Source organism: Rhincodon typus, chromosome 3 (assembly GCF_021869965.1).
Source record: "Rhincodon typus isolate 14 chromosome 3, sRhiTyp1.1, whole genome shotgun sequence".
In the NCBI taxonomy this organism is placed as follows: Eukaryota; Metazoa; Chordata; class Chondrichthyes; order Orectolobiformes; family Rhincodontidae; genus Rhincodon; species Rhincodon typus.
The window spans coordinates 90,669,250-90,691,327 of record NC_063334.1 but is presented as its reverse complement, the minus strand read 5'-3'; the positions used below and the strand labels follow the sequence as shown (position 1 = coordinate 90,691,327).

The 22,078-nt window shown below is 39.4% G+C and overlaps 1 protein-coding gene across 1 annotated transcript in view; it reads left to right on the top strand.

The window, feature by feature from the left end:
• Positions 1 to 22,078, top strand: part of LOC109919771 (versican core protein-like) — a 44,045-nt gene that overhangs the window by 6,050 nt on the left and 15,917 nt on the right. The window contains exons 2-5 of the mRNA XM_048594993.1: positions 1,358 to 1,483; positions 3,698 to 3,811; positions 18,726 to 18,884; positions 19,705 to 19,787. Coding sequence (XP_048450950.1) covers positions 1,358 to 1,483; positions 3,698 to 3,811; positions 18,726 to 18,884; positions 19,705 to 19,787 — 482 coding nt within the window. The remainder of the gene's footprint in view (positions 1 to 1,357; positions 1,484 to 3,697; positions 3,812 to 18,725; positions 18,885 to 19,704; positions 19,788 to 22,078) is intronic.

The following is a 22,078-nucleotide window of genomic DNA, read 5'->3' as shown; positions in this document are numbered from 1 at the left end:
ATGGATCCTGTTGTCCAATACACAATGTATTGTTGGTACATGCTATTTCTAATTTCAGATCAGTTAACAGGTTCAGTGTACCAAGAAATGTGTCATCCCCAGATCTTGCTATTTGTTTTACACCACTGCCAAATGCTTCACACAAACTTGTCTCTTTTCCTCAGCCTTTTTGTTCTAAGAATCTATTGCATTTGCACATGAATGGCCCGATAAATTCAGTGTGGAATGTTAAAACCCAGTAATTAAGATATCACGCACCTTATGACTCATCTTAATCGCTAATCCAATGCTAATCAACTCCTTTGGCCCAAAATTGTGGCTGGCAGATTTGGTTTATCTTTCCCTCTTTTCATTTTTTTTCACTGTAACTGATTTGATTCTCATTTCTCCTCCTTCTCAGCTTCTTTTCCCCTTAATCTTTTAAACTCATTAGTTAAAGAAATTATTTGATTTATAATAATACTGTTCCCTGGAGTCCCAGATGTCCCATTGCCCTCAGCACATGGTCATGAAACTAGCAATGCTGCTTTTGCAAGCTGTTAGTTCAAGAGACTGGTGTGTTTTGACAAATAATCAGTTGTCATCTTCTTTGATTAGTTATGTTCATCTAATATCTTTGAAATATTTATACTCTTTATATTAAAGAGATACGTCATAAATCTCTAAGATAAATCAATACTCCTCTTCGCAGATTTTGTTTTCTTTCAGTCATTTTCTTACTTAATCATTTGTTTATCTAGAATGTGTTTTTTTTGACTAATGCTCAAAATGTCAGACTAATGATTTCTAAGGAGAGAAATTTTATGTCATAGCAAGATTAAAATATTAACATTTGGCAACCTGACCTTAAAATCACTCATCTCCAAAGGTGGAGTTTCTGCATGTGCTGTGGCAGTGCACTTGCCATTCTACTTGAGTTCTCAGCTATTTTCAACAAACATCTGCTATTAATAATGAACCAAATATGCGAAACAAAAAGAGTCATTTAATAAGATTTTTGATTATCAACATCTCTGAAGTTTTGGCAGTCTTGCAAAACATTTTGCAAAGATGTTAACCCTCTTGTAGCATTTTGGCTGAAGGCTTTTTACATTTTAGAACCTGGTTGTCCTCCTCAATGAAAGTAAAATGTGGGATTGATTTGCAGAAGTGGTATTCCAATTAGAAACATTTGAAATTAAGAAACTATCTTGTAAAAAGTTCAATGAACTGAATTCTATCCAGTATATACCATTGGATTTAATAATGGCATATGGCAGTGATTATTCATGTTGTGGTTCTTCTTTGCTCTATCTGCAAAAAGGAAATATATACGGGTTAAGAAGTAACCATGCTTGTATGTTCTTCATGCTTTCAGTTCTGATAGCACAAGTTAATCCCTGTGAAAAACAACCTTGCCAACATGGAGGCAGTTGTTACCCACGAGAAACAAGTTATATTTGCACCTGTTTGCCAGGATTCACCGGGGATCATTGTGAACTAGGTAAGAACAGGAGAACTGCAATGTTTCAGTGATATATAATGGTTTCAAGTATTTTTATTGGAAACGATATGCATTCATTATTGGAATACTAAGATTATGGGAGTTTTATGTTTTGATCAGAAGCAATATCCACAAGTAATGCAGCAATCTGAACCTGTTTCCATCATGACAGAGAAAACTGCATTTCATACACACTGTATTAATGTAACCTGAAGTACACTCTCATTGTTAGTATTACTGAGTCCGATGCAGACATAAAACGGATGCTACAAACCTTGACTGTGGGAAACGATTCAATACACTGTATCAGAGAAACACCAATCTGTTCCTGGCACATTCAAATCTTTTGTTCATAAATTTAGAATTCAGTCTCCCAACTAGTAATCCTATTTCACTGGCACAGTAATAATCTTCACAAATGCACTCCATGTATTTAAGATAGATTTTATCCTCTGTTTCCACATAGATTCTGCTGAATCACTGATGGATGATGGTAAGGTATCAGCTAGGCCAAGTTCCCTAAGCTCTCCACAAACTGCCATCACTTGAAGTCATGTCATTCGTTGAATAAGTCCTTCCACATATTCAGAAAACACATCAATGACACAGTGATGCCAGACCTCACCTTTTCCATCTTTTTTGCCATAACGCGGCAAGACGTAAGGAATGACCCAGCATTTCCGATGTCTGCAGGCATGGAGAAGATGATTTAAGAAGGTTCACAGGGAATATTGCATCTTTACTCACCCAGGGGCAACTAATCTCTTGCTGCAGTAACCCAAAACTGTAGCCCAAAACGGTTTTTGTCTGCCAGAATGAATTTAATATTAAATTTCTTGCAATCATTGCATTACTCATAGTTAGGCAGAGGAACTGGCAACCTTTAGGTGTTCTTCTTCTGATTTGCTGAAGAGCTTGTCTGGAGCCAACAGAAGGAGCAGGCTGCTTTCATTTCATTCAGAGGTGTACTAATGCCATCTTCTGGCAGAATTCAGAATAGCATATTTAGTGTTACTACGTCTGTAGGAACCAATGCACTAAGGGAATAGTATGGCAATGCATTGATTTAAGCATTGGACTATCCAATGTTGCCACATCAAAGATTTGGTATGCGTAAAAAATTGATATGTTTTGGATGTTTTTTGACATTAGTTGGTGTTACAAGGACTGGTGATACAGATTTAAGGTTATTTGTGAGAGATGAAGGGAGGGCAGTTAGGAAGAGCTTTGTAGTGAGTGGTAATGACTTGGAACTCACTGACTGTGAGAGTGGTGGAAGTGGAAATGATGGATGATTTCCAAAGAAAATTGAATGGCCATTTGAAAGTACTGAACCTCCGGGGCTAAGGGATTCAGAGGGGAATGGACTGAGGGAGAAAGATTAGACTCCATTGATCCTGAATGATTTCTTCCTGTGCCATAGTGATTCTAAGACTCGATGTGCTGGATTTTCATAGAGTAGGTGGGGAGGTCAATTCAAGAGCATTCCCAAATCAGCAGATCTGTCATCTTAAAGGCTGCTCTGCCACCACGTTTTCATTCAAGGAAGGCAGGAAGGTGGTGAGGCCAGCAGGTGGAATATTTACCACTTTTTACTGGGACATTGACCCAGATTTAATGAACAATGTCAGGCCCTCACGCCCTTACCTCCATCCACTGTACATGTGCCCCTTATCCACCATGCTGCCTCATTCTACATGTGGTAGTCATTATATGCCTAAGACATCCATTTAATACTGGATCTTTAAAGGACCATTTATGATCCTGTTATCTGCAAGGTATCCAGCTGAAACCTTGGTTGCCTGGAAGGATTGTTTCAGGTAGTTTGGACTTAATTATTTATTGTATCTGCTTTGAGTGTCAGATTTACCCCAAATAAGTCTGAATGCTCAGTCGTTTTATCGTTTAATTTGTAGCAGTGTTTTTGAAACATTTTAAATGCCACTGTTTGTTTAGATGAAGACACAGGAAGACCCAGTAAAGTTTTGAGTGGTAATGCCGTCCTGATTAATTAGGGATGCTTTTAGTTTTTAGGAAATTGGTCTGAACTTTCAGGGAAGCCACTTCCTGGTTTGCTCTTTGAAGATGCATGGCCAATTCAAATGGTCTGTTTTAATTACTGGCTGCTTTAGTTCTGGTGCACACAAGAAGACACAGCAATAGTGAAAGCAATTCTTGGTTTAATTAACCACTAATCACTTATATCTCACACAGATATAGATGAATGTCAATCCAATCCTTGCCGTAATGGAGCCACATGTATTGACGGTGCCAACTGTTTCAGTTGTATCTGCTTACCAAGCTATGGTGGTGCTTTGTGTGAACAAGGTAAGCCCAAAGATGTATTAACTAAGCAACCTCATTGTTTGGAGTGTTAAAATGAACAATTTATCACATCTGTCAAGCAAATCCAGTATCTCTTTACCATAATGGGATGATGATGATGAGAAACAATATCACAATGGTGGGCATAAAGCAAACAACATTTAAACAGCAATTTCATTTTCATGTTTTTGACACAAGTTGCAACATTTTGCTTAAACACATGGCAAGCAGGCAAAAGCCAGATGCTTTACAATGAAGAATGTGATGGCTCAGTGGTTAGCACTGCTGCCTCACAGCGCCAGAGACCTGGGTTTGATTCCAGCCTTGGGCAACTGTCTGTGTGGAGTTTGCACATTCTCCCTTTTGTCTGTGTGGGTTTTCTCTGGTTTCCTCCCACAGTCCAAAGATGTGCAGTCTAGGTGGATTGGCCATGAGAAATGCAGGGTTACAGGGATACGGTAGGACGGTGGGTCTGGGTGGGATGCTCTTCAGAGGATCGGTGTGGATCTGATGGGCCGAATGGCCCACTTCTGCATTGTAGGGATTCTATGAATATAAGAATATGCCACTTTAAAGCCTGATTCTGAAGTCAACATCATAATCGTGTGTTGTGTGTGTGCTACATAAAGCCTGATTCCTGAAACTTCAAGTTTCTAATTTGTTCATGGGACATAGATGTTGCTGGCAAGGCTAGCATTCATTACATATCCCTAATTGCCTTTGACAAGGTGTTGCTGAACTACCTTCTTAAACAAGTGCAGTCAATAGCAAGAAGCTACACCCACATGCTGTTAAGAATGGAGTTCCAAGAATTTAACCCATCAAGAGTAAGGAAATGACAATGTAGTTCCCAGTCAGTGTGGCATGTGTCTTGCAGGGAAACTTGCAGTTAGTGTGCTCCCATGTAACTGTTGGCCTGGTCCCTGTAGATGGTGGGGTTAAAGGTTTTTCAAGGTTTTGGAAATGTTTTTGAAGGAGTCTTGATGAGTTGCTACAGGGCACCTTTTAGATTGCGTACACTGATGCCTCTGGTGTTCAATGCTGCTCGGAGAAATTTGGAAGATGGTTGCTTCGTTTTAGATGGTGTCAAGCATCTTGAGTTTTGTCAGAGCTGCACATCTAGGCAATAGTTTTTATTCTTTCATGGGATGTGGGCATCGCTGGCTGGCCAGCATTTATTGTCCACCCCTACTTGCCCTTGAGAAGGTAGTGGTGAGCTGCTTTCTTGAACTGATTCAGTCCATGTAATGTAGGTAGACCCACAATGCCATTAGAGAAGGAAAGTGGGCAGTATTCCATCAGACCAACCCTTGACTTGTGCCTTGTAGATGGTGGACAGAATGTCTAGCCTCTGTCTGCTCTTGTAGACATAGTGCGTATATGATTGGTCCAGTTCAATTTCTGGTCAGTGTTAAATTCCGGGATGTTGATATGGGGGGAATTCAGTGATGGTAATACTACTGATCAAAGGGTGATGGTTAGATTCTTTCTTTTTGATGGGCATTGCCTAGCACTTGTAGCATGACTTGCCACTTCTCAGCCCAAGCCCTGATGCCCAGCTCTGGCTGCATATGGACACAGATTGCTTCAGTATCTGCAGAGTTGTGTATGGTGCTGAACATTGTGCAATCATTAGAGAACATCCCCACTTCTGATGGAGGAGAGATCATTGATGAAACAGTTAAAGATACTTGAGTCTAGGTCACTCCCCTGATGTCCTAAGTCTGAAATGATTGCCTTCCAACAACACAACCATTTTCCTTTGTGATAGGTCTGACTTCAACCATTGGAAAGCTTTTCCCCTGATTCTCATTGACTCCAGTTTGGTTTGGTCAGGGCTCCTTGATGCCACACTTGATCCAATGTTGCCTTGATGTCAAGGGCAATCACTCTCATCTCACCCCTTGGGTTCAACTCGATCTGAGAGTTAGTGAGCTGATTAATCATTTGCAAGTGCTGTTTGATTGTACAGTCAGTACCTCCTTCTATTACTTTGCTTATGATCAAGAGTACACTGTTAGGCCAGTAATTACCCAGGGTGTGGACCGGATATACGCATTCCACATGGTTGGGCAGGTGGCAATGTTGTGACTGCTTGGTTAGAAGTGCAGCGAGTTCTCGAACAATAGTTTTCAGTACCATTGCTGGATTGTTGTCAGTGTCGTAGAGTCATAGAGTCGTACAGCATGGAAACAGATGCTTCGGTCCAACCAGTCCATGCCGGACATAATCCCAAACTAAACTAGTCGCACCTGCCTGCTCCTGGCCCATATCCCTCCAAACCTTTCCTATTCATGTATCTATCTAAATGCCTTTTAAATATTGTAATTGTACCCACATCCACCACTTTGTCTTCAAACCTTCCATACCTGGCAAAATCCTGATAAATTTCTTCTGAACCCTCTCCAGCTCAATAATATCCTTTCTATAACTGGGCGAGCAGAACTGGACACAATATTCCAGAAGAATCCTCACCAATTTCCCGTACAACCTCAACATGACTTTCCAACTCCTATACTCAATGAACTGAGCAATGAGGGCAAGCGTGCTAACTGGCTTTTTAAGCAAGCTGTCTATCCAGTATCCAGTGCCTTCAGCCATTTCTTGATACTTTGTGAATGAAATTGATTGAAGACTGGCATCTGTGATGCCGAGGACTCCAGGAGGAGGCTGAGATGGATCATCCACTTGACACTTATGGCTGAAGAAGGATGTTAAAACTTCACTTCATCATTTGCAGTTGCACGCTAGGCTCCCTCATCATTGAGGATGGAGATCATGCTGGAGCTTGCATTTCCTGTTAATTGCTTAATTGTCTACCACCATTCGTGACTGGATGTAGTCGGACTGCAAAGCTTTGAATTGATCTGTTGGTTGTGGGGTTGCTTAGCTCTATCTGTCACTTGCTGCTTATGCTGTTTGGCATACAGATAGTTCTGTGTTGTGGCCTCCAAAGGTTGACATCTCATTTTTAGCTATAGTTTCTGCTGGTCTTGGCATGCCCTCCTTTTGTTTTAAATTCATTCATAGGATGATGCTGTTGCTGGCTAGGCAGCATTTATTGTCCATCCCTAATTGCCCAGAGGGCAGTTAAGAGTCAACCACATTGCTGTGGGTCTGAAGTCACATGTACGCCAGACCAGGTAAGGATGGCAGTTTCCTTCCCTAAAGGACATTAGTGAACCAGATGGGTTTTCCCTGACAATTGACAATAGCTTCAATTATTGATTTCAAATTCCACCATCTGCTGAGGTGGGATTCAAACCTGGGTTCCCAGAACATTATCTGGGTCTCTGGATTAAGAGTCCAGCGATAATACCACAAGGCAATTGCCTCCCCCTGTACTTTTTGTTATTGGTTAGAAACGTAACATTATGATGCCATGTCCCCTTTTATATAACAGAGTCATAGAGTCATATAGCACGGAAGCAGACCCTTCAGTCCAAACAGTCCATGCCGAACTTAATCCCAAACTAAACTAGTTTCACCTGCCTGCTCTGGTCCATATCCCTCCAAACCTTTCCTGTTCATGTACTTATACAAATGTTTTCTAAATGCTGTAATTGTGCCCACATCCACCACTTCTTCAGGAAGTTCATTCAATATGCGAACCACCCTCCATGTAAAAAATTTGCACCTCATGTCTTTTTAAAATCTCTGTCTTCTCACCTTAAAAATGTGTCCCATAGTCTTGAAACCCCCATCCTTGGAAAAGGACACCAACCATTAACCCTATCTATGCCCCTCATGATTTTATATGCTTCTATAAGGTCACCTCTCAACCTTCCTACACTTCAATGAAAAAAGTCCCAGCCTACCCAGCCTTTCTTTATAACTCAAACCTTCCATTAGAACATTTCATCAGAGATATCTATTGACCAAGATGTTGTAACTAGTCAGAAAACAATTGTTAATCAGTGACTGAGACAAATTGGGTTCCAGGATTTTTATCCAAGTTTTTGAACGGTTTTCCATGATTAGAGCCTCAGTTATATCGGAATGGGCCATGACCACTGGCCTTGACAACAACATTTGTAGCCTGTCAATGAATTAAAACAAATTGCATCGCTGATGGTAGGAGCTCACTGTCTGCAAGTTAGCTACTTTAGGCGCACCAAAAATTCAAGTTGTTGTTGTTAATAATCTATTCCAGCTGTGATGCGCCCCCAGAATCAAATCATCTGTTGGCACTCAATGTCTGGGCTTACATTGGAAGAGTGTTTTCTCAGATGAGGCTTTTAAAGAGTTCTTGTAAAATCTGAGGGAAAGATGCACTTAATAAATTACTTTTGAGACTGGGGCATTTTATATTTGAATCTAATGTTCTACAATGTTAAATGAGATCTGAACGCCACTGTAAAGACAGTTTCTCAGCACATTTGCAGCTGTACTTTTCAGCAATCTGTTAACTGAACCAGTGCCAAATTTGCAGGCAGCAGTTGAAGTCATTGTCTTCGATTTCAGTTTGCAAATAGGATGTGGCCATGTGGCAACGGAAAGTAATTTCTTGTGCACAAAACTCACTTGATCTAAAAAGTGGTTATGAATTTAGACATAAAGAAGTAAGAAATGAGCCAAATTATCCCACACACAACAAACAGTACAATTCATTTCAGTAAGAGTGAATGTGCAGCCAACCAACATACTCGGTGATTACATATAACAGACAGGAATTGTGTTTGATTCTTTAAAAAAAGTATAACTAACCCTCTTGCTTTTGAAGAAATACATCTGTCTAGATATTGAGTTTTAAATCTTAGTGTTCAGAATATCTGTTTGCTTCACATTCACTATCACACCTTTTTAAAAAACAATCCACACATTAAGAGGGTGAACTATTCTATTAATTTGGTGAAGCCATGGTTACAAATAATACATCAGGATTTCCATCCTTCTGTAGACAGTCTCTGGGAGGGGAGACAAGTCTAGTTAGGGAAGAATCCTATCATACATTGCATAGATGTGCTTCTTAGCCAAAGAGTGACAGAAGTGGTAACTATGGACATGGCTGCAAAACAAAATAACATCTGAATGTCTGTAAAAATATTTTATATTTATCTGATGATCTGTACTCTCCGATTCATTTTTTTCTAAAGCAACTTCTCACCTAAGAAGTATCTGTTTCTTCAGCAGCAGTTCGGGTATGAAATTGTAAACTATATTTATTTCCTGCAGTCTTTGCGATATAAAGCAGCTCAGGCTTTCGGATTCAGCAGAACTCTCTGGGCAAAGCATTACATGCCAGATTTCCACCACACCAGACAAAAATGTATTTCAAAGCACAGACATAGCTGTCTGATGTGAGGATATGACCACAGAAGTGGAAGTCATCACAAAATACAACTGAATCCATGCCTCAGTGCCACATAAGTTTGTGATAAATGACCTTTGGAGGTAATGGTTCAGGCAAAATTTAGGTTTCCAAATCTGAATTGTGTCTGTAGATGCTTATCCAGGAAATGCATGCTAAATCTGTTAGTCACATGTAATTCAGAATTGTATGAGTTGGTCAAAAATATGTGCAAGTCCTTTTATGGCAGTGCTGTGCAAAGGCAATAGTCCAATATGTTAGTTCACTTTTCTTAAAGGAGAGAATTACTGTAAGTTAACATTATATTGAGCTGTCTGCTTACAGTTCACATCCAGTATTTTTTCAAGCAGTTTTCTTGGTATGATCATTGCTATTTTACTTCAAAATATGCTGTTGACATGTTTATGACATATCCTCAATTCCCCCCTCCCTTATCATTGAGATAGAGGACATAGATGAGAAATGTCATTGAAAGCCGTGGAATTAGCATTCACACATCTGTTGATGCTCACCAGCTGTACCTCACCACATCTCTTAGCCTCTCCACTGTTGCTAAATTATCAAACTGTTTAACTGGCATTCAGTTCTGGGTGAGCAGAAATTTCCTCCAATTAAATATTGGGGTAAAATGTTACCATTTTTTGAGTATTTGATCAAAATTCAATCCCTATCTACCAGCCCTGTACCTCTCCCTGGCAATCTTGGTGTCACATTTGATCCCAACCTCTATAAGGATGCATCCTTGTTGCTTTTGATTTTGATTTTTTTGTTTGGTTTCTCCATTGGTTTATATAGTGATCATAATGCCTCACAGTAAAATAAATTGGCTTGTGGAGGTACTGCACTGGTAGTGGCATAGCTCAGAACTGTCTTGAGGAGAAAGAGAATGGGAAAAGCACATGAAAGATGAGACAACCCTCTCGCCAATTAGGAAAATATGAATTCTCTTTCGTTGTTTAATTGGGCATGATCCTATGACTGGATCTACACACTGGGAAATTTGTAACAGTATGAATACTACAACCTTTACTGCACAGTAAATGCAGTTATAAGATCTTTATCCCCCATGAGTAAGAGACTAGTATTGGCTCAGTCAGCATGTGTCTTGGCTGATGCTGGGGGAGCACTACTCCCCCATGACTCTCTGACCAAGAATTCTGTAAGATGATCTGCCAATGCCAGAGTGGAGTCTGTCTCTGTATGTAGCCTTTGGGTCTGCTCTGGTAGTGAGTATACTGGAGTTCCACCTCAAATGTAAAGACACTATAAGTGTCACATTCTGTGCACGTGACTATATAGGACTTCAAAAGAAAATTCCAATACTTTAGCTAGTCTGTTTTAACTTGCAACTAATAATGCTTCATCATTCTTTATCAAACAACTGTACAGTCTTGTACTTTTAGGGAACAGCAGCTCCTAGGTGGAACACAAACAGAAATTGCTGGAAAAACTCAGCAGGTCTGCCAGCATCTGTAGAGAGAAAGCAGAGTTAACGCTTCAGGTCAAGTGACTCTTTTTCAGAATTGATTGTAGCTAGACAAAAGTTGGTATATACGCTGAAGATGGGGTTGGGGAGGAGAGGGAAATAAATGATAGGTGGAGATGGACCCCAGGAAGAGAGAATAGCAGTTGGATAGACAAAAGAATGGGTACAGGTCAGCCTGGGAAACCCAGTAGCTGCTAATGGGGACCATTAGTGGCTGACAATGGGTTGTTTGTCATAGGAGCCCATGTGATGACAAGGTCTGGTGTGTGGGGTTTGGAGTAAGGGCGTGGAAGAAGTTGCTCAGGCCCTAAAATTATTGAACTTAGAGTCCTGAAGGCTGCAGAATCCCCAAGTGGAAAATGAAATGCTGTTCTCCCACCTCTTTGTGGATGTTAAATCTCCTCAGAAATAAGCTCCTGAACTGTAAAATGGTAAAATTGACAGAAATGAGAGATTGGAATGCATGCAGTTTCTTCTGTAGCATCATTTAATCCACTTTCAGGCACTTATTACACTACAGCAACCTAGGAGCTTGGGGAAAATGGTACATTTATGCCTCTCTTTAAAGAGTTAAGCTCTGAGGACTAAACCATTTTGTACACTGTGCCTTAAAGATGCTTTATTCACCATCCATGTATTTTCTCATATAAATATCATTCTTACGAAGAGTTGTCATAAGTAATGGGTAAGTTTTTTTTTAAATAATTGTCTGTTTCAACTATCATAATGAGTTTCCTGCCTGACTTGATTGGACCCACATGGTCTGTCAGTCCATCTTAAATTAAATGGTGGCCTTGGTGACCTTCAGGCACTGCTCCATTACCTAAACAAGCTTATGTGTGTGAGACAGGGCTGACCAAATGTTATTAATGTTCACAGAGCATCAAATCACACTAACTTTCATTAACAATACAGTTGCATGCTGCGGACCCACAGCCAACAAACTGACATCTTGATTAAGCAAAGATTTTCTCACAGCTGCACCTCACTTTCTTCAAAGAAGAACTTTTCCTCTTGTACTGATGCATAATTAATGGATTCCTTTACTTTTTTTTTCTGCTAGTGAATGGAACCAGTTGAGTAAAATTCAGCAAAGTTTGCATTGTGATTTTTTTTGTTCTTTCACTTTGCAATGAGAGAAGATTTTCAAATGCTATTGAAAAGCCTATGCTGTAAAATCAGATGCCTGTTTAATCTTTGAGGACAGTCTGCTTGGTTAAGTACACAGTTGACTGTATTTTTAAAAGCCCTATAAAACCAACTTGGAGGAACTGACTAATCAGCCCAAATTAATGAATAAGTTGTTATTTTTTGATAAATGAGAGGGAGAATTATATCAATCAGTCAGTTTTATCTTTAAAAATGAAGGGCTAAGTAATAAGCATCATTCCAATTTTTTCATACAAAACTTGATTCATCAACCATTTTCCTTGAAATCTTTGGAAATGTGCGGAAATGCTTTATCTGTAGAACAGACTCCCCTGGGAGATGGTGTCAGTATTCAGTATTGATTCATTCAAATGAAAATAAGACCCATTTCTTTTAAAAGGCCATATTTTGAGATGGAGTGTATGAGTAATTTGAGACATGGCATCTGGTGAATGTAACTTGCTTGGTCGGGAAAAGGTTACTTAGGATCTATGATTCTCAAAGCTCCACGCCATTAGGGTTTTTCTCATGTCATTTCTATACCTGTCATGGGGCATTTGACAGAGATTAATTGCTGAGATTAATCAAATCCACTATTATTGTAGAATGGATGTTCCTGAATGGTATAGGTGAAGTGGGTGGAGTTTGGACTTTTTTGATGAGTGGTTTCTGGTGTTGCTAAACCTCTATCCAAAATTGTATGTTGTTAGAATGATTGATATACATGTTGCAGCAATTAGACCAGAGATGGGGATTGCCATGATGTTAGGTAAGGGATTCGAGGATTGTGACCTAGCAGCTATATAGGAATACTGTGTGACTTGGAGGGAACCTGAAGGTTCTTGCATTCCCATGGCATTGCTTCTCCTGTTGGTTACAGGATTGGGAAATGCTGTCGAAGAAACCTCGAAGAACTAATGCAGCACAGGCTGCGCATTTTACATACTGCAACTATAATGTGCCTGTAGAGGAGAGATGGACATTGAATTTAGTGGTAGAAATACTGATCACATGAATTATTTTGAGATGTTGCATGCTCACATGTCTCTTCTTAACAGATGGAGAAGATTGTTTTTCTTTTCTGGTTGGTTATGACCATTACTGTATATATGCTGTGATCTATATCAGCCCAATTTTGAGTATAGCCTAGGACCAGTGGTGGAATACATGGAACATTATTGATAAAGCAGCTATAAATGTTTCAACCAGAACTTCAAAGAATTCTTTGATGATGTTGTGGGGTTGTTACAATCAGTCTCCAACCATCTTACACCCCATCTTGTGTGCATATATAATGTCGGTCACTGGCAGATAATCCTTCCACGTCTCAATTTTGCCAGAGTTCATTGGACAAGTTCTTGATTTTGAGGGAAGTTACTTTCAGCTCTGCATTTGCTTTTAGCTTTCGTGATCGTACTGCATTAAGGATATGACAAAAAGATCCACATACACAAACTGACTCCCTTCCTTTACACTATAGAAGGTTTGGCTCCATTATTGAGTGGACTTTAATGGGTATCCAGATCCATTAAAAATCTATACTTATAATCTTTCTACACACACTGTTCATCTGCACATGGTAGAAGTGAGCTCCCAATGCCAGATTGAAAATGGAACAGGAACATGTAAATGGAACTCACAAAATGATCAGGAGGATTATAAAAATACAACACAATATTAATGGTCAGTTGAATGTCTCATTCAAAAAGCAATTCCCTCAACTCTCAAGTGTCATACATAAATAAGATTTACTAGGACAAGGCAGTGATGGAATTGCATTCCAGTAAGTAGTCAACATCTTTGCCATTTGCAAAAGATTTGCGATGTGAGAAAAACTTATTCACTCAGTGAGTAGTTGGAGCCTGGAATGCACTGTCTGGAAGTGTGATGGAAGAGGCAGGTTCGATCGAAGCATTCAGGAGGGTATTAGTTGATTATTTAAATGGAAGCAATATGCAGGGTTGCTGTGAAAAGACAATAGAATGGCACTGATTCATGATGGTCATTTGGCGAGGTGGTGCAGACATGATGGATTGAATGGTCTCCCTCTATACTGCAGCAGTTCTGTGATCTTCTGGAAAAGAAGAGTGAAGACTAATATGAAAAAAAAAGTATTTTCCAGGAGTGGCAAACATTAATGTATGTATTAAACAGCAGGCTGAATTTTAACTGAATTGAGAGGCTTGTTCAACATCCTGGAATTCTGTGTCTAATGGCATTTTTAATATCCCAGCAGCCCAAGAAATACAATGGTTCAATAAGTCAGCTACCCATCACCTTCTTCAGTTAGGTATAGGCGATAAATGCTGGGCTCAGCTGGGCTCATCAGTGACAATCGCATCATTTGAATGAATAAAAGAAGTGAGAAGATGTGGAGAGGGGTGGAGGCTGTGGGTTCTAGAGTCAGCCTCACCTCCCTATGGGGATGCTGCTATGGCACTTTGCTAGTAATGAGGAAGGCAGCACAGAGTCATTGCACCAGGCGTCAATTCAACCACAAAAGCAGCAATTAAGGACCATCTCCCCTTCAGCTGGCATTTTACTAGCAGGGTAACAGTGTGGATGGGAAGCATGAGACTCTTGGCATGCAGGGAGACTGTTACATAAGTCCTGGCAGCCTCCTGGTATGTACTGGTGGGGGAGGGGGAGCCTTCCTATTTGGGCACACACCTCTATTTTCGAGCTTATTAATGGTATCCCCACTCAAGCACAGAACTAGGATGAGTACATATAACAATTGTAACAAATGGGCACTAGCCTCTGGCTAAATTCAAAGCGAAAAAATATTGTCTATTTCTAAAATGATACCATTACCAGATCAACAGCAAACAGCCAATTTTAACCAAAACCAGGCAATTTCCAAGTATTGGAAAGATTGATTATTATTATTCCATTCAGTGACATTAAACAACATGATAATAAGATAACATTTTGCAGTAATATTTAAATAACATTTCTGATAAACTAAGCATGCGGTGATGTTATTTAAATATCGGGATGGATTTTAAATTTTGTCAAACAAGTTTGCAGTTTTGATGCAGATAGCACAAAAAGAAATCTCTGTAAATTACATTTGCCCTGGATGTCATTACATCTCCAATACTCCCTTCCCACATGTTTTAATTCCTGTATAATCTATTTATTTTTCACTTGAACAAAATAAGAACAGTATGTCCTAACTAGTTTTCTCACACACTCCTTTAAATTGCCTGTCTTCTCTGTTGCGTAGTTGGTAGCCTGCCCTCTTTAGACATGGCTTATGGTTTCTCAGAGTTACCACAGGCTTTATTGTTACACACCACTTCCTTCCTGTGAGCTGTTGAAGAGTCTCTAAACGGGCTCAGGCAATAAATCTTAAACCGCTGTTGGAGTGGGGTGAATATTCTGTTCTTAAGAATTACTGTGTGTCTTGAGATAAAAGAGCAAGGTAGTTTCAAACACATCGGGAAATATTTCATTCGAGGAGCACAAAATTATCCCTCCGATATTTGCCTTTGAAAATGATACGCGTAAAATCGGTCTCTCAGTGAAATTAGGGATCTGTGACCTTGACCGCGGAAAACCAATGATACACTTTATTGTCAGGAGCAAGGCTTTAAAATTAAGTCAGTGTTACAATTTCTTATGTTAATTTTAATAACATTTGTTGAATTTTCTAGATTTACATTAACTCCATTTGCTAGCAACTCATTTGTTGATAGCTGGTTAAAATTAGATGACTGAAAGATCTTACACAGTGATACAAGGAGTGAGTGTCTAATCTATACCCTGCTCTCTGCTAATCATTCAAAACTCATGCATCAATTTTATTGCCACATCCAGAAATGTAATTTGATTTCTTTTTTACTAAAGGTACGTCTGCTTTGAGAGCCTCTTTGATTGGTTTAACAAGGAATTCAGCCTTGAAATTGAGCACAAATTGGCCAAATTAGTGGAGGAGTGATCCAATTTACTTCCCCACTCACAACCAACTCCTTACCACTGAACTGCTTCAATTGACTTTAACTTTATATCAATGCCTTGTCTTCACTCACATTGTTGGCTGTCGACCCCAAAGGTGCTATTAAATATAATCCTAAAATGGAGAGCTCTTGTGGCACAGTTTTAGTGTCCCTACCTCTGGGCCAGGAGGCCTGGATTTAGGTCCCAGCTGCTCCAGGGGTACGTAAGGGAACGCCACACACCTGGCCTTGTTATTACATAGCCTGCCATTACACATTACATATTGTTAGCGACTAACAGCCTTCATTAAAAGCTATTCACCCTCCCAGCTAACTCCTTCGTCTGTACAACTGTCTTCTCTCTCTTTGGGTTCTATCCCTACCTATCGTTTACTCCATAACCCTACCCCAAGCATATCTTCTGCATATAAACTGACATTTTCCTAGCTGTCATCAGCTCTGAGGATGGGTCAGTGGACCAGAAACATTAACTCTGATTTCTCTTCACGGATGCCGAGCTTTTCCAGCAATTTCTGCTTTTGTTTCTGTCTTATGTTGTCATTCTCTTCTCAATATATTGATCCATCTTGCAATACCATGTGTCCTCAGTACATTTTCCAGATCAGCTTTTGTACATAAACATGGACAGATAAGTGTCTTGGTGGCAGAATGACCATAGGGGCTTCACCGCTGATAATGATTCTTTTCTCATTAGAAAGTCTGACTGTACAGTGACTTTTCCACAATAGTCACTCCAGGGTGTTAGAATTTTAGGTATTACCCCAACCATCAAGGAGCATTCAGGCCAGCCATATGTAGGCGGCACAGTGGCTCAGTGGTTAGCACTGCTGCCTCACAGCACCAGGGACCTGGGTTCGATGCCAGCCTCGGGCAACTGCCTGTGTGGAGTTTGCACATTCTCCCCGTGTCTGCATGGGTTTGCTCTGGTTTCCTCCCACAGTTGAAAGATGTGCAGGGTAGGTGGATTGGCTGTGCTAAATTGCCTGTAGTGCCCAGGGATGTTTGGGTTAGACATGAGAAATTAGGGGAATGGGTCTGGGTAGGATGCTCTTTGGAGGGGCAGTGTGGACATTTTGGGCCAAATGGCCTGTTTCCACACTGTAGGGATTCTGTGATTGTCTATGATTACCCTGAACGCCACTCCAGCTGAGGTCAGGTAAAACAACACTGTTTTACTGTAACCTAGCATTTGGGTTGACTAAAGGAACATGCACCGAATCTTAAAAACTTTTTTTTTTGAAAAGGAGCTTCTCTGAATAAGACAGTTAAAGCAAACTTGCAGGTAGAGATTTGAAAGTGACAGCTTGGGTGTTTTCCCTCAAAAGTCCTCCTTTTTCACGTCATAGTTAAAATTGTGTCTGCATTTGGTCTGCACTATGTTCACTCATGATCCTTTTTGATGGCCTAGTTTAGATGTGTCTTCAGAGCTTGGTGGAAATTGACACCAATGACCTGATATTCATGCTGCCATTCAGGCTAACATCTATCTCATGAGTGGCTCATTTTAGTCGATGGTCTGGCTGATATTAGGGAAGTAAGTGATGCTAATGCCATTGAATGCCAAGGGAACGATGGTTAGGGACATTTGAGTGGCAAGTAACATTTGTACCACACAAATGCCAGTCAAAGATGATCACTAATAAGAGATATTCCAAACATTGTCCATTAACATTCAACGATGTTGTCATCTTTGAATATGCCACTATCAATGTTGTGGGAGTTACCATTGAGCAGAAACTGACTCGTCATGTAAATAGAATGGCTATCAGAGCAGAGTCTAGGAATCCTGCAGCAAGTAACACAGCTCCTGACTTCCCAAAACCTGTTCACCATCTGCAAGGCATAAGTGAGAAGTGTGATGGACTACTCCCCACTTGCCTGCATAAGATCAGCTCCAAAAAACACTTGAGAAATTTGGCACCATCAGGACCAAACAGTCCACATGATTGATACTACATTTAGAAACATTCACCCCCACCTCCACACCCCCCCCACCCCCTACCTCACTACCAACGTTCAGCAGCACCAGTGTGTCCCATCCACAAGGGACACTGCAGAAATTTGCAAGAGATGCTTAGACAGCAACTCCTAAACCCACGACCACTTCCATTAGAAGGACAAGGGCAGCAGATACAAAGGAACAGCATTACCTGAAAATTCTCCTCCAAGCCATTCACCATCCTGACTTGGAAGTATATTGCCATTCCTTCAGTGTCACTGGGTCAAAATCCTGGAATTCCCTCCCTAATGGCATTGTGGGTTTATGTACAGGATTCAAGAAGGCAGTTCATCACCATCTTTTCAAAGCCAACTAGGGATAACTAATAAATGCTGACCCAGCTAGCAATGCCTACATCCTGTGAATTAACAAAATAACATTTAAAAAGTGAGATTGCGCTATTTGCATTTTAAATCAGCCATCTCACTGTTGGCCTAAACCTGATACTCTTGAAATTATATGTCAATATTTGTGCATAATTTAGTTAAGTCTATTTAAGTTAACAGGATAAATAATCAAATGTGAAAGTGTTAAGCACTCATTAACAAAAGTTGAAATAGCATAATTTCAGGACCAGTACACCTTAACTATTTTAAAAATATTGTAACTGCTTTGACTAAGGTTGATGTTGATTAAATGAAAAAAAGATATTTGCCGTGGTACGCAAGCATTTTATGAAGTAAATCAGAAATAGACGAAACTGAGCATAAAAACAACTTTTATCCCATTGTTGCAAAACTTTACAGCGTCATCAATTTCTTCCAAACTGCTAATAAATCAATAAGCTTTTTCTGCCATGTTTTAATCCTGTTGTATGGGGCTATGGAATATTTGAAAAAATTAAGTTAATGTATCGCATGATGCAAATCTCCCCTTGGTACTTGGGTGGTTTGTATCTTCCAGAAGTTAACTTATATTCAATGCAAATGTGCATCTGCTGTGCTTTGAGTTTGTGTAACAGTCTGGAAATGCAAATGCCCTTTTGATGGATGGGTCTGTTTGATTTTCAGATACGCAGGTGTGTGATTTTGGCTGGCACAAATTCCAAGGACACTGCTACAAATACTTTGGTCACCGGCGGGCTTGGGAAGATGCAGAGAAGGAATGTCGTCTGCAGGGTGGTCACTTGGCCAGCATCCTCACACACGAAGAGCAACTTTTTGTGAACCGTATGTACTGTGACAATTCTGAAATGGTTCTTTCTTAAAAAGAATATGCACAGGAGAACTGAGGAAATTGTCTGCCAGGGTGACGGAGTCAGAAAAATGTGTGGCTGCAAAAATCCCCAAAGATAAATACATAAATGTGGGTTATCAATTTCTGCACCAAGTGATTAGTGTCGATGAAGAGCCAAATTATTCATAAGTTGTTCTCAGTTCTTTTTAATAGAATAAAACAAGATTAAAAAGGAACCTTTTTTCATGCTGAAAATCTGAAGTTAGAACAAAAAATGCAAGCAGATTCAGAACAGCAGAAAGAATAAGGTCAATATTCCACACCATGTATGATGAGCAGTCCCATCGAAAATATTGACCTTTCTTTGTTTTTGAAACAACACCCTGTGTATTTACAGCATTTGTTCCAGTTACCAGAAAGCAAATTAATATAGTTTAGTTTAGAGTCAGCCAGACACGTTACCAGTATCTCAGTAATCAAACGAGAACAACTCTAATGAACAGAAATGTGAAAGAGCCGAACGACTGCATTTGTGATAGTTAGCAAGGATTTTTTAAAAATTTCAGGAGAGAAGGAGGGTAGGAAAAGTGGTGAGAAAATAAACCAAGACGAAAGAGGTTCACTTGTATTAAGATAGAAATCCCAGAAAGATTGGATGAAAGACAACCAGTCATCAAGATTTTTGTTTGAGATCTACAGAACAGGAAATGCAATTCATATATACATATAAACTTCCTGATGTTGCTGGATTAATCATTGCCATACATGGAATTGTTTTTAAATACATCCTTCCTTGTTTTATCTGCCCCATAGGTATTGGCCAGGACTACCAATGGATTGGCCTAAATGACAAAATGTTTGAACATGATTTCCGTTGGACTGATGGAAGCCCTCTGGTTAGTCTTTGAAAAATTTTTTCACTTTTATATCATTCAAATGAGAAACCCTAAGGGATCTGTGAGCAGGCAGTGTGGCCTAACCACAAGTTTCTAGACAAGCATTATCATTGTTAAATGCATGATTGTTATAAAAACTACACTGCTAACTTTAATCTGCAGATGGGTTAGTTTTTTCAATAGAACAAGCATATGAAAAAATTACTTATGATTATAATGCATTCATATGTTGAAATATCTCACAATGTAATAGCCCAGACTGTTATAGCTAAGGAGAAGTGTTCATATAAATTCCAACCTCTGGTTTAGACTGTAATTCTTGTGATCAGAAATTTGAGTCATCTAAATACAGAGAAAGAATTTCAAGATTGCATTAGGAAATGTGTGTTTTTTTTTAACTCATCGAGAGCTGTTAAATGTCCCAGTGGAGGTAGTTAAACTTGTGGATAAAGATATTCATTATGTAATTATTTGTGAATTGCATGTCCTGTTGAACTGTAACTGCTATCAGATAGAAGCAAAATTAAGACTCATATACCTGTCTACTTAATGGCAACAGTTCAGACAAACATGCAAACATGCTTGCTCCAATGTGATAACAACATCCCTCATTGCAGCCACATAATACACTACCTTACCAGAAATTAATCGGATATATATCCAAGGCCATGACTTCCTCACTAAAGAATGAGGGCTATGTACCAAGCAGGCTGTCTCTATGTTGACTTTTGCAATCTATTGAGAATTAAAGAAACAAGAAAAGGCTAGAATGGGGAAAGAGAAGTTCTCACAGCACTGATAACATGTGGCCGTCTACCTCTGAAAGTAAATTGCCTAAATAATTTCTTTAATTGATTTATGATGGTTCAGTTCAAACTATTTTTGTGCTCATTCCTAATTGCAAACAGTACAGCAACATTGTGAATCATATTGATATTCATGGTCGTTCATTCCAGCATTTGATTGTGAGCCACTAATACAATGTAGATATAAATTAAGAGTTATAGTTTGACTGAGTAATGAAGAGCCAAAAGAAACTCCACTGTTGACACTTCAGCATGTTATTTAAAAAAAAGAGTTTATAAGGTGAACCATCAAACAATCCCCATTATTAAAAACCTGGCAGAAATACGTTTAGAGCATAATTCTTCCCCTTAAAAATTCTTTGCAATTCCACAGACTTTACGTACTATGCTGTTTGAATTATTAGCATTATTTGACTATATAAGGTATTTCAGTGTGATAGTGCTAGTTTCATTTCAAGCCTGTTCCTGAATACAGCCCAAAAAAGCATCCAGTGCATTACACCAAATGCTGTTGGTGATCTGGCAGACATATTTATAGATTTTCTGTACTGAGCCATTCCTAAGACCTGTTGCTGAGGTACACACAATGTGCTCCAGCAGCAGTTGTTAATATAATTGAGCTTTTATGAAGAGGTGAGTCACCTCTGCATGTGGTAACTTAGTTTAGATCACCAATATTGTAAATGTAAGTTGAGACATAAAACTCCCAAGACATTGTGCAGAAGTGGTGTATATGACAGATTTCCCTCACTGAGACAAAATCCAGTGGGAGAAATCCTGAGTTGGTTTCTTCAGAGAAGAAAAGTCTCCTTGATGGTATGTTTGTTTTTGATGCAGCATAATTAGTCTAGTATCGTTGGCCAGTTTGAGCATTGTGTAATGATGATCGCATGGAAAATCAGTAAAGAGCCCCTCCAATCTGCACTATATTACTTAGTGATGCACTGATGGGGAAAACATACATGAGTGTTTTACATTGGCTGAAAACTGTTAAAATCTTTGATGGAAGCATACTTTCTACCTTTTTTTAAAAAAAAAATTTCAGCATTTCGACACTATCATATTTGCTGCATAAATTGTAGAACAGATTCTGTCATAGTAGAGAAGACCATTCATTCCTTTGTATGCGTGTTACCCGCTGCTTTCCATTGAGCCCCTATTCCCTTCCCCATACTGTTGAAAAGTCATATTTTTGAAATATATATATATATTCTATTTCAAAAGCCAAGACTGATTCTGCTTCCATCTGTGTTTTTAGTCACAGAGTGCATATCCTTACAATCATCTTAAATTGTCTTAACCTGTCCTTTCATTCATTTGGGTCATTATTTATTTATCTCCCTTATTGATTGCTCAGTGGAAATTGTTTTCTCAGTGTATCTCAAAAAATTAGTAATTTTGAGCACATTGATAGGGTTTCCTCTTGACTTCATTCATGAAGAGCCCCATTTTCTCTAGTGTGTCCTCACAGTTAAGACCAATAAC